Source organism: Acomys minous (genome assembly GCF_964271855.1).
Source record: "Acomys minous genome assembly, chromosome: 16".
Lineage (NCBI taxonomy): Eukaryota > Metazoa > Chordata > Mammalia > Rodentia > Muridae > Acomys > Acomys minous.
The window spans coordinates 33,560,153-33,577,358 of NC_140498.1; the positions used below are offsets into that span (position 1 = coordinate 33,560,153).

General features: G+C 43.5%; 1 protein-coding gene across 21 annotated transcripts in view; it reads left to right on the forward strand.

Moving 5' to 3' along the window:
- Positions 1–17,206, forward strand: part of TENM2 (teneurin transmembrane protein 2) — a 1,331,021-nt gene that overhangs the window by 1,019,881 nt on the left and 293,934 nt on the right. For all 21 annotated transcript variants that reach the window (XM_084761228.1, XM_084761214.1, XM_084761230.1 and 18 more), the window contains one exon: positions 14,520–14,754. In XM_084761228.1, coding sequence (XP_084617354.1) covers positions 14,520–14,754 — 235 coding nt within the window. The remainder of the gene's footprint in view (positions 1–14,519; positions 14,755–17,206) is intronic.

Genomic DNA, 17,206 nt, shown 5'->3' on the forward strand with positions numbered 1-17,206 from the left:
AGTTCTGTTGCTTTGCAATTCACTGGCTACGCAGATGAACCCAGAGTCACCCTGCTGCCTTGCATCGAAAGGCAGCCTTCAGGAAAGATGGTTTGGTGCGGTGGATCCATGAGGGAGAGCTAACGCTTTCTGCTGGCGGAGAGGGCCACAGGAGATCCTGTTAGTCAGCTTGGCAGTGAAATGTGTCATTCCCACTTGGGTGTGTGGGGAGGCCTCTGCCCTCCTTCCTTCCGTGGGGATTTCTTCTTGTAAGGCTCTTGTTGTCATGTTTGGGTTACTGCAAGAAGAGAAAAAATTGCTACTGTTTGCGTGAGATAGAGCTGTGTCTTGGCAGGTATACCCACGTAGATTTTTTTCTTGAACTTTGAGAGAGTTTAAGCTTTTGAGGTTTGGGGCAAATGACACCATGGAGCAGCCTCTCAGAAATGTTATCTTTTCTGGTGAAATTTAGATGGCTTTTTGATTCTTTTGCTCTTCCTGTCCTTGTCCGCGTATAGCGCCTAACTAATTGGTCCAGCAACCATTTATTATGCCTACAGGAAAGGCAGAACCATGAATTCCAGACAGAATAAAATAGTAGCTCTGCTTTCATGTTGTTTACTTTCTGGTGCAGAGAGATACTTTTAATGGATGCTAATGTACATCAGAGACGGAGGAAACAAAGTTAGGGTGACAAGAGGGCTCCTGAGGGTATCTTCCAATGTGACATCTGAGCTCAGACGTGCAGACTAGGGAAGAGCTACTCAATTATCTGGATCCCCAAGGCTAAGGCTTCTGCAAGTGCAAAGGGCCTGAGGCAGAGGCCATGAGGATCTGGGGCCTGTCTTATTTGCTTCAGTGTTTCCTTGCAGAACAGTCTTCAAACTAAGTGGAAGAGACAAACCTGGGCTGGTATTCTGAGCAGTCCCTATGCACTGTCAGGTTTAAGATGACTCTGGTGTTTCTGCTTCCTCTGCCTGCACATTGTCCTTCCAAATGGTAGAATGACTCTCGCTTTTTATCCTTCAGGTCACAATCAAATATCATCTGATCAGGAAAACCCTTCTCAGACCACACAGTTAAATTGTCCAACAGGCAGTGTTAGAAATGGCAATTATTTTTCTCCACCAAATCTGATTACTTCATGTGAAGGATGACTCCCTCTCCACATTATGGAGTTAAGAATGATCCCATTTGAGGTGATAAATACTAGGCTGTTTCAGTAATGCAAGAAGCCCTGAGAAACAAATTGCTAATTCATGACTTAGACCATCTAAATGTGATGAACAGCTCAGGCCATCAGTGAGCCGCTCAGCAGTGGATAGCAGCGATAGAGCAACCTGCGCAGCTCTGAAATGAGCCAAAGAAAGTTAGTCTGGATTTTACCATGGGCTTGTCTTGCCAAAGGGAGACTGATGCTGAACAGGGGCCAGCAGCACTGAAGGCAATCTATTCCTTCCTCTTGCTCTTCTTTGTAACAACTCAGAGGAATGTGGCTGCAGTAAGAGCACTTGCTTTCTGATGACTCTACATTAGTTCATGTAAGCTGAAAATGTGAGGGGAAAACACAAACAAACAAACAAACACATTGATAATTATAATATTCTCTTAGACCTAGAGCCACTCACTATAATTCATTAGCTAAACATAAAAGAATTTCTCTTTCTTAATAGTGAGTGTTTGTTTTAGGCTAGAGATATTTGGCAATCAAAGACGTTTTAAGCCATCAAAATAGTAACCTTTGAATCGCCACAACCAACCCTTACATACTCTGCCAAGAAAGAATGAGATGATTTTTAGGCAAAATAAATAAATATGGGGATTCTCTAGGCACCTCCTACTGTTAATGCATTTTCTAAGCACTTTGGGTGTATTAACTCTTTTTCTGAATAAGACTGCTTAGTAACGAATCCTTTCATGGATGAGGAAACAGAGGCACAAAGACGTTAGGCATCTGAGTCCTGAATACCTCCAGGCAAAGCCAAGGTGATTGGTGGTATTCTGTTGTAGTTCAAATCTTTTAAAATAAATGTTATTATTTAAAAAAAACCCTTGTAAATAAAAAAAAATCACACACCAATTTATAATTCTATACAACTCAATGAACTTCTTTATAGTTACAATAGATATTCCAATAGAAGTGTTTAAGCCTCACATTAAATTTTATATTTTTAGCACTAAATGTATTTTATTTATTTATCTACCACCAAAATGTTTTTTAAAAATCCATGTCAGGAATAGAGAAAGAGAACTCTCTTTCTACTCTCTTTCATAACTCATGTCACTACTTACATTCAGTCCTTCCTCATCCACTTATATTTAGCTTTCTTGTTTTCATATTATATAACACCCAGTGTGTGTGCATTTACAGATACATATATTATTGGCTAGATTACACATATGAGAGAGAACATGCAGTTTGTTTCTGAGATTGTGTGACCTTGAATAATATTAAACATCTAAGTCTATCAACTTTCTTACAAGCTTTAACCTTAATTTTTCAGGTAGTTGTGTGTGTGTGTGTGTGTGTGTGTGTGTGTAGCTCCAAATTTCCATAATCTATTCATCGGTTGATGGACAATTAGGTTTATTCCGATACTTAGACATAGTGAATAAGGCAGCAATAAACATGGAAGTGAAAATGCCTGTATGGTTGAAAATTTTTTCCCATAATGTCTATATTAATTTGTATTCTTACCAACAATGAATAAGGATTCCTTTTGAATCACATCCCTCTAACATTTTTTTGTCAGATTTGTTGATGGTAGGCACTCTGACTAGGGTAAAGTGATATCTTAAAAGTAGTATCAATTTCCATTTCCATGGTACTTTAGGGATATTGAACACTTAAAAATAGTTGTTGGCCATATATATTTCTTTGTTGAAAACTGTCTATTTAGTTCATTTGCCTATTTGTTGTTTGCCAATTTTATTCCCTTCATATCTAATTTATGCAAGTCTTTGTGGATTTTGGATATTAGCCCATTGTCCGCAGTAGCAGGTAAGGTTTTCTGTATTGGTCAATCATTTTCTCTGCTTTATGGCAACTTTTTCATGTAGTCCCATCTGTTGATATTTAGTATTAATTCCTGTGCTGTTGGTAATCTACTTCAAAGTGATTGTATACCCCAATATTTTGAATGGTAGTCCTTGTATATTCTTCTAAAAGTCTCAGTGTCTCAGGGTTTAAATTAAGGTCTTTGAGCTGAAAGCCTGAAGGAGCCTTAGCAATGGCATCATGAACTGGAGCTAGAACCCTTGCTTTCTAGTGGGATTCAGCCAGAGCCTCTGGACTTACGGAAATTGGCTCATCTTCCTACAACAAAACTAAGGGTTTTACAACACATAAGGCCTCCCATTTGGCCCAGTTTTCTTCTCAGATTGCAGGTAGGCTGGGCACTTGGCCTGGGTAGGCTTTCTTACTTTTCCCTGCTTAGTTGCTGCCTGTTTCTGCTCATCGTCTACAAGGAGACCTGCCATGGGCACTGGAGGCACTCTGGGCTGCTTTAATTGAATGATGAAAACAACTCCAAGCTAGCTGTCAAAGAAAGCCATAAGCATTCATGAACAAAATCCAAAGGGTGCTCTCTGACAGTGCTTCAGCCACAGCATCCCGGGCAAAGGATGGTGCTTTAGGAAGCACTGGGTGATTTATTTGTATGGGGTAAACACTTGCTCCCTTCTCTCTCTCTCTCTCTCTCTCTCTCTCTCTCTCTCTCTCTCTCTCTCTGTGTGTGTGTGTGTGTGTGTGTGTGTGTGTGTGTGTGTGTGTGTGTGTGTTTTCTAAAGGTAGAAAAGGTGTTTTGAAAACGTTTCCAGCCCTGGTCCTATATGTTGCATTACATCAGCTGTCCCTTGACAAGAAAAGAGACGCAGTCCAAGGCCTGACATTCAGCTGACTTCTGTTTATATAGTATGGAGAAACTTTTGTTCTCTTGCCCTATAAGACATGTACCAGGAGAGATTTGGGGAAAAGGTCACCCAGATAGTAAATAATTCTGCTGAGCTTTGAAGTGAAAATTCTCCAGGATCCTTTATCCCTGTCCTTGCCATTTAACTGGAGTGTTTCCATTACTCTTGCTGTTCATGAATGATCTGTTCATGAAACAGACCAGAACCTGATCCCACTAGTGTATATCAGAGGCTCCAATTGGAATCACAATAGTGTTTTAACCTTTATTTTGGTCATTTTTCTATATGCAGGGTTTAGGTATGATTTGGGGTGGAGAAAAAGATGGGAGGGAGGAAGGAAGGGAAAAATGGGATGAAGGGAAGGAGTAAGGGACAGAAGGAAGAAGACAGAGGGGAGTGAAATCTACCACAAGGAAAGTATAACCAGACATCTAAACATGTTAATGGAAAATAATTCTACTCTAAGGATCTACACACACACACACACACACACACACACACACACACACACACACACACCTCTATAGACATACACCTGCCTTAAAAAAAAATAGTTTGGTCTTTGGAAAGCATTCCGTTTCATGGGTAGGCAAATATCCAAATTATTCCCAGCTTATTTTCCACTAAGACCTTGAAAAGCTATTTGATGAGCCAGGATGAGCGAGGTTTCCATTTTCGATGCAATTCTCCACTTAGAAGAGTGATAATGCAGGTCAAATAACAGAGAGAGAGAGAGTATTTTCTGCTACAGCACAACAATCAACACAACATTTGGGCATATTAATAATTTCACTCCTAAACTTCTCGACAGGGAGCTCATGGGTCTTAATAGTATTGTCAAGATCCTTAGGGCAATTGAAAAGCCCAAAATCATTACTTTCTACTGCTAGACTTTTCTTTCCCAGAGGAGCCCCAAATACCTAGGGTAATGTAGATTTATGGGAATGCTCACAGAGAGTCTGCTCACAGAAAACCTGCCAATAAAATGGCATCTTTAGAAAGGTTCTTCTCAAGCATTTCTAGTGTTTCTTTCTCTCTGAGTGTGTGTATGTGTGTGTGTGTGTGTGTGTGTGTGTGTGTGTGTGTGTGTGTGCGTGCGCATGTGCACGCGCACATGTACATGTGCTTGTACAAGACTTTGTATCTGCAGAGCTGACTTTATCTTAAGTAATACTTTTTGATGAACTGGACCAAGTAAAAAGTGAGTATAGGACATGATAAAATAACTGAGCAGCTGTGACTAAAGTCCCCATAGACAGATCTACTTGAGACCTTGACCGATTTGGACAGGCTGACCCCAGCGCCATAAGTACTCGCTATTAAATGCTTAACACATGACAGCTGTTGACTGAGCACCCAAGTCAAGTTTCTCCCTCTCCTGTCTTCCTCAAGCCCCTGCCTGTACCCTGCTGGCTTTGAGCTGGGCAGCAATGGTCCTCTCCTCTCAGCTTAGCCATGTCCATCCACTCAAAAAAATTAGCACAAGCTTCTTCTTAAACCCTCTGCATCCAGCTGTCTCTGCAGTGGCCTGTACCTGACAGGCTCCATCTGGAGAATATCAACAGCATCAGGGGCCCTGCCACAGAGCATCACAGGGAACCTGCTTTGGAGAGGGGCATTTTAATCTCTTAAGGGAAAAATACTACGTGGTTGTAAAAGTTGTACCCATCTGAGGTCTAACTTTGATGGGCTCCGGCGGGGCTCTGCTGCAAACAGACATCAGATATCATGGTCTATAAACCAGAGGGAATCTTCATTGTCGTGAAATGTCTGGTAAGAGCGAGTTCATAGAGACAAAAAGTGATTTGGATTTGCCAGAGACATCCTGAGGGAGAAAAGGGAAGGAGGGAGGGAGGAAGGGAAGGGAGAAGGGATTGCTAAGGGGTGTGGTGTTCTGAAATTAGATTAGATGCTGGAGTTGTTGCACATCTCGGTAAAACAGAGACATTTAAAAGAGGCCATTGTTACTATAGCTCAGTTGGGATATTTGGAAGCAAAGAGATGGTAAGGCAGAACAAAGAATAAACACCCCCAAAACAAGGTCAGGGAGGTTCAAGGTCACCTTCTCTTGTATCCTGCTACCTCTCTGTCACAGGACCACCCTGGTAAATGCTACGAGAAAAAAAAACATTTTTAAAATCTTGCCACTGAGTCCAATAGTCAGTGGTGAGGGGTAGAGATCCCTAATCCTCCCCCAATGACACTCTTCAAACAGAACTCCCCCAGGGAGCCCTCTGTCCATTTGCTACTTCACCCAGAACTAGCTCTTATCAGGCACTGTGTCCTCCTGCTAGGAATGTGGAACAAGAGAGACAGACCCCCTGTCCCCGGAGAAGTTCACTGGGCAACGTAGGACACAAGAGAGACCCAGGAGACTATAAAGCTATGTACCGAGGTTTCTAACTAAGATGTACTCAATATATAAAGCCACCTCCCAGAAGTGACACAGATATGTCATAGTTCATGACACATCTGAAGGGGGAAACTTATTCCATTGAACCAGCCTGCCCCCTTAGTTGCCTCACCCTTAAAACAGAAAACAGTACCTGCTTCCAGATAATTGGGTTAAGTGAGATGACCTATGCAAGAATCTCACCACATAACCGGAACTTATTGCACATGCGCACCCCCACTCCTTCTTAAGGCTCAGAGTTGGCCCTGCACCCTTCCTTGCTCATGAGCAGTGGGAGAGCTGTCAGAGCTTCTCTTTCAAAGCCTGCAGATGACTGTGTCACATGACACTAAGTTCCATGATTCTGCTCCATGCTGTTGATCTGTTGACGTGAAGAACAAATGCACTTGCCGTGGCTCTTTGTGAGGTCATCTATTTTATGTAATCATCTCCTGTACATCCGCGTAGCCCCTGCCTTCCCTGCTCATGCTGAGAAAGTCCTCTTATCAGGGTACCAGCCTTCATATGGGACAGTGTAGCCCCCATCTGAGCAGAGCTGGTGCTGTGAGCCTGATCTAAGGGCCACTTCATCCTTTCCTCTTTTTTCCTTCCTCTGAAGGGCTGTGGGCCCCGTGTTCGCACCAGTGGCCAGATCTATGATGTGCTGCAGATGGTTTTGCCTGCCCTGGAAAGCCTACAGGACCACACACATGGGTCAGGATTAGAAAATGCATATCCATTCTTTAGGGGTAAATCATTCAGTAGATGTTAAGGCACGGGGGAGGAGCGGGCATGCTCAGTATCCAAACTACCCTATATTTAGAGACAAATCAGGAAATCTCTTGGCAAACACAGGAGGAGGCTGGATTTGGATGGTGCCTCCATCTATCCATCTGTCCCTAGGGCGTTGGCAGAGCGCCGCAGGTCAGAACAGGGCAGGACGAGCCAGGACAGAGCTTGCCCTTAGCTCTGCCTCTGTAGACCTAATTGTTGTTCATCACTCAGGCCAAGGATGCATCCCGGAGAGGGAGGGCTGGGAAGGCCTCTGGGAAGGCATGAAAGGACTGTGCACTGCAACTTGGTTGTTCTGGCCTATTTTTCCTCGCATAAGCAGTAGGCAGAGACAGTGTAGACAGTGGGATAGGGAGGTTCACTCCAATGTCACACAGACTTGCCATTTAAGCATAGATGCACAGAAACTGCGTCAAGCTAGATTCCTTCTGTATTGCTAGGTACAAAGCATCAGGCCTGGGGTCTAGTCCCTTCCCTTGTGAACGTGCTCTGGCCTTATATGTTCCTGCGTACGTGCCTGGGAGGGGAAGAAGGCCTGGGATCGAATGCCATCTGTGATTCTCACTAAGCTGTGTGACTGAGGGTATGTTGTTTAACTGTTCTGAGCTTCCCTTGCCATGTCTGTACTGTGAAGATGATGAGTTACGTATCCTACCACAGTGAGTGGGAATACAGTAGAATTCTGTATGTTTCCCATTTGGCTCAGCACCAACACACAAGGGGGACTTAATGCATAGTGACCCCAGCCAGAGTTATCATCTTGTTGCCAATGGCAACACTTGTATCAAACGTGGAAATGAATCATTCCAAGTCCCAAGTCAGCGCCACATTCTTGGGACTGCCTCTATCAAAGCCAGGGAGCAAGCCACTTAGTCTGCTCTTTTCCAGGCTGATTTGAAGTCAGCAGGGCCTGGGCTTAGGAGTTTTGCCTCTGTACATTGACTGAGTACCCATCTCTTAGATCTGCCAGCTCAAAGAGCCAGGCAGTGGGGCCATGGGGTCCCAGGAGGTACTCAGTATATTCCCCATGGAGCTGAAGGTACTGTGGTTTATACTGCCATTGTCTGTATCACCAATTATATGAAATCTATCATGTGTATTTATCATATGTATATATATATATATACATATTTAGCATATGTATATATATATATATATATGCTAAATGCCAAGATGTTTGCTGCTAGGTTACTTATTCCATATATATATATATATATATATATATATATATATAGAGAGAGAGAGAGAGAGAGAGAGAGGCAGTCAGTAGACAACTTTTAGGAATCACTTCTCTCCTTCACCCATATGGATTCTAAGAGCATGAACTCGGGCTGTCCTGGTTGCTGGCTGAACCATCTTGCTGGCCCAAGGATCCTTATGATAGCATCTCTCATAATTTTCTTAATGATCATGTAAGAAGGGGGAAATTACTATGCCTGTTCTACAGATGAAGACATAGACTTGGAAATGCACAATATGGATTTTCCGTGGCAACGCATCTAGCACATGATCGGGCAGAACAGAGGCCCATCGCCAACCCAGATGTCTTCCGATATACTCCACTCTCCCTTCTTAGTCCTAATCATAAGCTGTTGTTCTTTAAAATCTTCACCGTGGTTCCCTGGCTCCCATACAAGGTCAAAATGAACAGTGTCCTGGCAGCAGTTTGTGTCAACCAAAAACTCCGAGGTCTCTGCCAAGTCTATTCCTATTTCTAAGCATCTTCAAGTTTTTGTCAGGATCCGGCATGCTCAGAAGAGGTGGGTCTGTACAAGGCAGAGAGTTCATAGTTAATTTATCATCTCAGGGTCTGAGAGGGATGAAATACTTACAGACCAACTGTGGGCATGTCAGCCCCAGAATGAGTGATTTATCAGCAGTTAAGAGGCAGGCCTCTTCTATTTTTTTTTTTTCTTCTTGCATGTACTTTATCATTCTTTTTAATCACCAAGAAAAATTGGTAACTACTATAAGGCAAGACAAGCTGTCTTCACTGGGCCCTGCCCTCCCACACCTCCATATTCTCTCCCTGGGCAAGAACAGGCCCAGCTTGCAGGCCTCCCTGAACTGTTTATATAAGCAGAGTACAGTAACAGCCAATCATTAACCGTTTATTTCCTTAGTTTAGCCATCTTTTTAAAAAATGTTTCCTTTATGTTATCTGAAGTGTGGGCTGCTTCTTGCCTCCACATGTGTTTTGGGCAACTTTGCCAAAGTCAACAAATGAGAGAACAGATGTGCCAAGACTCTAGTCAGGAGATGTATGCTGGCACTGCTAGCGTGACTCAGAGGAGGCCTGCTTTCTTCTTCTTAAGTCAGTGCAGAGGGACTTAGGGCAAAGTGCATGGCTGGTACGTGTCTCAGAATCAAGCAGCAACAAGTGTCCCATGAAAGGTCTAAACCACCAGAAGCGTTGATTGTGCTGTCACAGGGCAGTCAGCAACACCCGCCCCCCACTTCCAGTGTTGTCACCTACAGGAAGCATCGTTCCTGAAAATTCACTTAGTTTTTCTAGGACCCTTGACCTCTCTAGCTCTTGATAAAGACCAAATACAACAGCTCCTTTTTCCTACCATGAAATGCTACTTAGAACCTAAAAATAACTTCTGGTTCTCATTGTTAATGATGATCTATTTTTGAGACAGGGCCTTTCTGTGTAGCCCAGGCTGGACCTTCCTGAGTTTTAGCTTAAGCCCATCAGGTACCATGTAGCTAGTCAAGACAATTGCCTTTTGCCCCCTAAGGGGATACTCAGTAGTTTGCTACTCTATAAGCATTTACCTGATGCAGTTATTTGTACTTAAATTGCATTATCATGTAGTCCGGCATTCTTATTCCAGGAGAGACATCAATAATATGCACATCAAGCTAACCCAATAAATGTCTGTAACTTAAGAGTGAGCATCATGGTTCTTCCAGGAGGCTGGCTTCCTCATTTCCGTTTCATCACAGAGTTGGAGCTACCCATCACTTTAGAGAAGGGCTTCTCTTGTACTTGAGTGTCTTAGAAAACAGTCTTGGAAAAGCAGTTAAGCGTGTCGACAGCCATTGTTTGAAACTTAGCACACGGAAGGTCTTCCCAAGCGGCAAATCTCACAATGTCTGCAACGAAAGCTGGTCAGTGCAGAAGGAGCCTTGGAGGGTCATCAGCTGCCATGTCAGAGGAACATTTGCCACAACAATCGCTAGGTTCCCAGGTCAAACTGAGAGTCACCAACACAGCAGAATGAGGAGTCAGAAACACTATGGCCATGGCAGCAAAGGCCCTTGCTGCGTTCAGTGATAGCTAGCCTCAATGGCACACTAGAGCCACAGCTGAAAGCATGCACTGCTGGCCTGTTTTTGTGGCAGGAGTCACGCTCATTTGGATTCTGAGTTTTGCTTCAGAAATCTAGAACACTACAACATAGGGACTGGGTTTTCATAATGTTCACATTGCAGGTTAGTGGCCTGGGATCACTGATAAGCATAGCTGAAGTTTGGGGTTACTCTAAATCAGTGGTTCTCAACCTTCCTAATGCTTTAATACAGTTTGTCATGTTGTAGTGACCCCTAACCATAAGGTTATTTTGTTGTTACTTCATAGCGGTAATTTTGCTAATGTTATGAATCATAATGTAAATATCTGAGATGCAGGTTATCTGATATGTGATCCCCCCACACACACACACACAAAGGGGTCACACCTCACAGATTGAGAACCACTGCTCTAAAAGCTCAAATCTGAGCTCCTTTTGTCTTACTCATCATTTTTCATCCCCTGAAGAACTGAAGTGTTCTCTACACACGAGTTTGCGTATCGGTAAGGCCATCAGAGGAAGCCTGCTCAATGCCTTCATCCTTTCTCGCAGCCACAGGAATCCCAGTGGGTCATCACTGCTATTTTCCACCCTTCGGTACATGAGTAAAATTGAGAGTGAAATAGGGTGGTGTGCTCGGATTTCTGCAACTAGAAAGCAACAGGCTCTCACAATAATTTCACAGTGACTCTTTAGGTCTTTCTCTCCTGGCTTCCAACTAGATGCCCATCCCACTCATTCCTTTATCACTCTGTGTTCCCTGGTGGTAGCATCACCACTCTATGCAGTATCATTTTTTTCTCTGTCCTGTGCACCTAGATGAAAATATGGCCACTAGGTAGAGGGCTACCTGAACAACTTCAGTCAGCCCTATGGATGTGTGAGCGCTGGCAATAAGAACTCATTTCTTTAGTGAGGTACAAAATACTTGTTTTTCTTTGTTTGTTTTCATTATTGTCGGTAATCTATTTGAAGTGAAATATCCGCATTGCTTCCCAGGAGGGTAGAACAAATGAAGAACCGAGTGTTCTTTCAGCTTCCCCCTACTGTTATTTCTCTATGTGCCCCTTCCCCTCACCCCTCAGAAAGTTCTAAGCCTTCCTTTTAGGTGAACTGGAAAGAGACTCTTGACCTTTCTTTCAATTATTGTGGCTCCTCGCTGTCCAGTGGACACGGAAGATGCTGTACAGCGGCCTAACTCATTCTTCCCTTGACCCAGGGATCATTCCTGTAGACCACACACACACACACACACACACACACACACACACACACACACACAGGAATTCCACCCACTCCCAACACCAATGGACAATGAAGCAGAAGGCCACACAGGTAGAAGAGGCAATGGAAGCCTTGCTGGGGTGAACAGACAGGAAGTGGGCAGGTCTGGGAACTCATTCAGGGAATTAACTTCCCCACTTGGCCTCCTTGTACTTGGAAAGTGTGTGGTCCAGAGTGCTGGGGGGTAGGAGCTAGGAGGAGAGGAGGATAGAAAGTTAGGGCTCGGAGCACAGAGTGTGGATTCTCGCTTGTACACTGACTCGCTTCCTCTTCCCCAGGCAAGTCTCTTAATTGCTTAACTAATGGGGAATAATGACACCACTTGGATGGGAGTTGAGAGAGGGGGAAAGAAAGGCATGAGAATTCATTAACCCTGTGTGAGGGGCTTGGAGAGTGCCTCTGAGAGATCATTATTACATCATTTTGCCCCGTTCCCACCTCTCCCCACTAATAGGAGACAGAAAAAATGCTAAATAACGATGTAATAATACATTTCTAGTCAGACAACAATGCCAGCATATGTAATAGCCTGCTACAGCTATGAAACTCTACCAAAGATGTATTTAAAGTGTCACCGCTGCCTAATGTAAAACATGAATTACAGGTTCATTTGGAGGACACGATTTAAAATCTATACAACCGTACCATGGCATTTCCCACTGGGTTTTAGCTTTAGTTGTCTTTTTTCTGAACATTAAAAAAAAATTCCCCAAGTAATTTCAACCTAGAGACACTAACTTCAAGGAACAGGTTTTCTCTTTTCTTTTCCTTTCTGTTTTCACGGGTGGTGATGGTCCCAACCCTACTATCTTTTTGACATGTTGTCTTTCCTTTGGAATGCTTCTATGGGCTTCACAGGAACCCCAGAATGTAGATTACACCTTTTGGAGATGTAGCCTGGCCACATAAGGAGACAAGTAGTTGAAATTTGTGTCAAATTGCTTGTTTAAATGACTTGAGCCAACTTCTTAAAGCCAAGACGGCAGGGGCTGGGGATTTTCAAAGTTGGCATGGGCCAAAATGACAAGGCTCGGCAGTCACCTGGTGAGCTGCCAACACTGACTGGAGGCTTCAAAAATAGACTTTCTCAAAGGACACAAATTAAAAGTCATGTTTCAGCCTCCATTAAGAGGAAATTATAGGCTTACATCACGTAGTAAACCGCTTTTGCTTTCGTTATGTTTAAAATACTGCATTGTGCGGATGGAGAACTGGTTGCTACACAAACCTTGGGCAGGCCTATCCTGAGTAGGGCTATTTACACGAGGACCTTTCCAGAGAGAGACTTCTCATGGGAGCATTTCCCCTGCATGGATAGAGGATTTCAGTATTTGAAAGATAGGGTGTGATTTGGAGCGTCGTGATTTCAAAATCTTTCCCTTGACCTTAGCAGACTCTGTCCTCAGAACTCATCTCTTAGTGGAGAGCAACTGTCACCCTACTAGTCAGTGCTGGCTGGCAGACTCTCATTTAAAACAAATGTACAGGCATATATATATGTTTTTATGCCTATTTATTTATTTATTTTGACTTGTCAACTTCTTAAAAGCCCAGGAAACTTCCTCCAAAAGTACAGATCCTCAGTGTCCCCTACAGAACTTGGAGATATGTTTGCCTTTAGCCCATCATGGTAGCTCTGACCTTGATCCTCTGACGAGCACTTCCTACTCACTCCAGTTCAATCCTGTCCACAACTGGGATGCTTTATTCCCTATTTAGACACTGATTTAAATGCTCTCTCATTCTCTCTCTCTCTCTCTCTCTCTCTCTCTCTCTCTCTCTCTCTCTCTGTGTGTGTGTGTGTGTGTGTGTGTGTGTGTATGTGTGTGTGTTCCATGCCTCACCATTAGTACCCACCATTCACCTCACTTAAGACAGTGGCTTTTGATGTTTGCCAATATATATACTAGGCTGGCTGCCCCGAGGGTTTCTGGGAGGTCTCTTTTCCCTGCCTCCCAGATCACCATGGAAGGGCCATGACTGCAGATGAGCACTGTTGTGTCTGGCTTTCCATATGTTCCAGAAATCTGAATCCAGATCCTTTCTGCTTACACAGCAAACACCTTCACCCACTGAGCTGTCTCCAAGTTCTGTAGGGGACACTGAGGATCTGTACTTTTGGAGGAAGTTTCCAGTTTTTGATTGACACACAATAACTGTACAAATTTATGGGATACAGTGTAATGTTTCAGTACACTGTGCGATGATCAAATCCAGGTAGTTAGCATACCTGCCACCTGAAACACTGCATTTCTCTGTAGCGTAACATATAGGAAACTCCCCTTCAGTGGGAAAGTATTTACTGTTGACTATAATTACTCTACTGTGCCGCAGCAGAACCCCAGAACTTGGTCCTTCTATGTAACTGTCTGTGGCCGCTGGCCGCATCCTCCCTGTCTCCCATCTGTACAGCCTCTGGTGACCATTATTGTATCTTCCACTTCTCCAAGAATAGCTAGGCTTTTTGTTGCGTGCTTTAGAGAACCTAAGCCTTTACATTTTATCAGGAAATGGAATAAAAACTTGTCACCACCAGACTCAGTCTTGAACTCATCCTCTCTCCCATTGCAGTATCAGCTAATTCTGGTGACCATCCATCCCTTATCCACTTGGCTTTTCTAACCTCAACCCTCTTTCCTCTCTCATCAATGCATATTGATAAGTACAAATTAAAGCACAGTATTTCTTCGTGACTAATAACACTAGGATGTTCTATGCAGCCCCGCCTGAAATCTCTGGTTTGTGGTTTTCAGTCACTATGGGCATAGAGCCTTTGACTGCAAAGCCCACCTCTCAGGTACAGAGTTCCGGAAGCTGGAATCTATAGGTACTGATGGCTATTTCTCCTTGTTCTCTTCCAGGCCCTCCGAACCACCACAGCCAGTCAACTCTGAGGCCGCCACTGCCACCCCCTCATAACCACACGTTGTCCCATCACCACTCTTCCGCCAACTCCCTCAACAGGAACTCACTGACCAATCGACGGAGCCAAATCCACGCCCCCGCTCCAGCACCCAATGACCTGGCCACCACCCCTGAGTCCGTTCAGCTTCAGGACAGCTGGGTGCTAAACAGTAACGTGCCACTGGAGACTCGGTAAGTCCCCTGTTCTCCACTCTAAGTCACCTGAGTCACATGGCTCCAGAAGGCTCTGACTTGTGGCAGCAGAGACAGCATAAGGAGACAAGCTTAGCTCCTCCTTAATCCCTTGGTAATTTGACCCTGGACAGTAGGTTGATCAGTATTTCTTTGTTCACATGTGTCTCCTTTTAATGCTTGTTTACTTTCTTAGACAGCTCTTGTGTACCCAACTAATAGAATTAGCATAACATATTTTTACTCAGAGGCTCATGGGAAACATGCTTATAAGGGTATATTGACTGAATGCTGCTGATAAATTATGCATTTGGCCTTTCTTGAGGTAATAAATGAAGACTCATTTGAAATTAAGTGTTTGGGGAGACCTTGAAAACAATCCCCGATTCCAGACTGACAGAAGTCTAATTTTAATTTATATTTCATCCAACCTGCTGGCCCACTTTACTCCCTCCTGTACACACTAACAGCTTGATGGCTCTGGGGCAAACAGGGATGTGGGAAAAAACAAAACAAAACAAACAAACAGCAAAACAGGGAGGGACTTGTGTTAGGAAGGAAGGATCTAGAAATTATCCCCAGGTCTGGCTTTGTTTTGTTTTTCCTGTGCTTCTGTCCTTCACCCACTTTCACTTCAGGTCTTCTCAAAACCATGCGTTCCTCAGGAGGCTTGAAGGACAACCCTGGGGACACAGTGTGGTAGACAAGCCTGCAATAGGCGGTGAAGGCCATGAGTCGATTGCAGAGCCTTGTGGCCCCATCCCCAGATACCTTGTTGGTTTATGCGCTCCAGTTGTTTGTTAATCTGAAAGAGCCACAGAGGCATCCATTTGGATGGAGCGTTCGGAAAAATCCTCAAGTCAATTTTAAACTTTAATAATTTGGGTGTGAAGACAAGAAATAATCTGCAGTGTTTCTGGTAATGGCCGGTAGATTTGCTGCACGCAGCTGGAAGCAATTTAGGAAGCTGTAACATTTGGAGCTGTTGCTCGTCTGTGACTTCTTTAAAGTTTAAAAAGTGAGATTTTTGAGCATCAGCATATGGTGCACCCTTGCTACTGTACTCACACAAAACTTCAATTTCATTTTCTGACAATTAGCACACTCTTGTTATCTATGCCTACAACCCTAATCTCTAAAGTGTAAAAGATGTCAGTGCAGTAAAAATTATATCTATGGAGTATATAAAATAAATAGTTATTAACATGTCCACTAATGGAGCAATCTCCCAATAGCCATGCCTAGAAGCTACTAGTCAATCGAAGTAGATGAAATTTTCTGGTTTTCCTCCTTGTGTTTATGAAGCACTCTGGAATTTGTTATCAGCCTCTTTTTATGTGAGTAGATGATTATGTATGAAAAAGGGTTTCTGAGTAGAAAGAGATAAAAGAAAAAAGGGGCAACAAGGATGTGTGACTGCTTCCTTGACATTGGCATTAAACCTTTATTCTTCATTTCATGTGTATACCAACATAAATTTTCTATGTGCAACAATACATCCAAACATTATCTCAGTGAGCCTAAAAGTGATCCAATGAGTTCTAAATGGATGATTATTATTTCCTCTTCAAAGATGCAGTCTAGATGTAAAGGGACATTCCTGTGATACGTCTCTGAAGTCACAGAGATGATAAATTATGAGCAAACCTGGGTGGAGCCCTCATGATCCCCACACAGTAAGGGAGGAAGATATCTGCTTGGATGAACAGCCATAAACCTGTATCTTTCACTCCAGACTGTCCACAGGGCCAGATCCATCAGTCTGCATCTTGAAAGTCACCCCTTGTTCATAAGGATATATATAAAGGCATGTAGTACGTGATACACAGAGATACCTGCATGTAAAACATTCAGACACATAAAATAATAACATAAAAATTATTTTTTAAAAAAATATTTACATATAAATATATTTCCTAGCTGCTGATGGAGTCAGTTGGTTTCCCAGGAGGCTTGTTTTGAAGAACCACTTCTAAGATAGTGGCTGCTTGCTGAGCACATGGTCAAAAGGACCCACAAAAGCAGTGGGTCACTCACCACTGTCTTGAGGTGATCTCTGTCAGCACCTGCTCTGTGCTCTCTGGAGTGCTTTTTGCAGAGCCCTTGTACAGGTAGCCTTTCTCCAAGGACTGATAGTCTCCAGTGATGTGCTTGGAAAAGGCAAGTCAAAGACGAACTCTGCACTTAGACAGGATCTCCAAAACCTTGAAGTCTATCTGAAAGAACAGACAAGCGAGATCGGCGCCTGGATGGTCTTTGATCAGTATGTTTAAGATCCAAGGATTAGAGGATGAGAGTGTCTGGCCCAGAGACTAGGGTGACTCCCAGAAATCAAGCCAAAATCAGCCTCCACAGGTCTGAGCGCAGAGAACTTGAGTGTACAGTGGACTTGCATGTGAGAAGTTTAGCATTACTCTGCAGCACTTTTGGAATCTATCTTATCCTGGCAGGG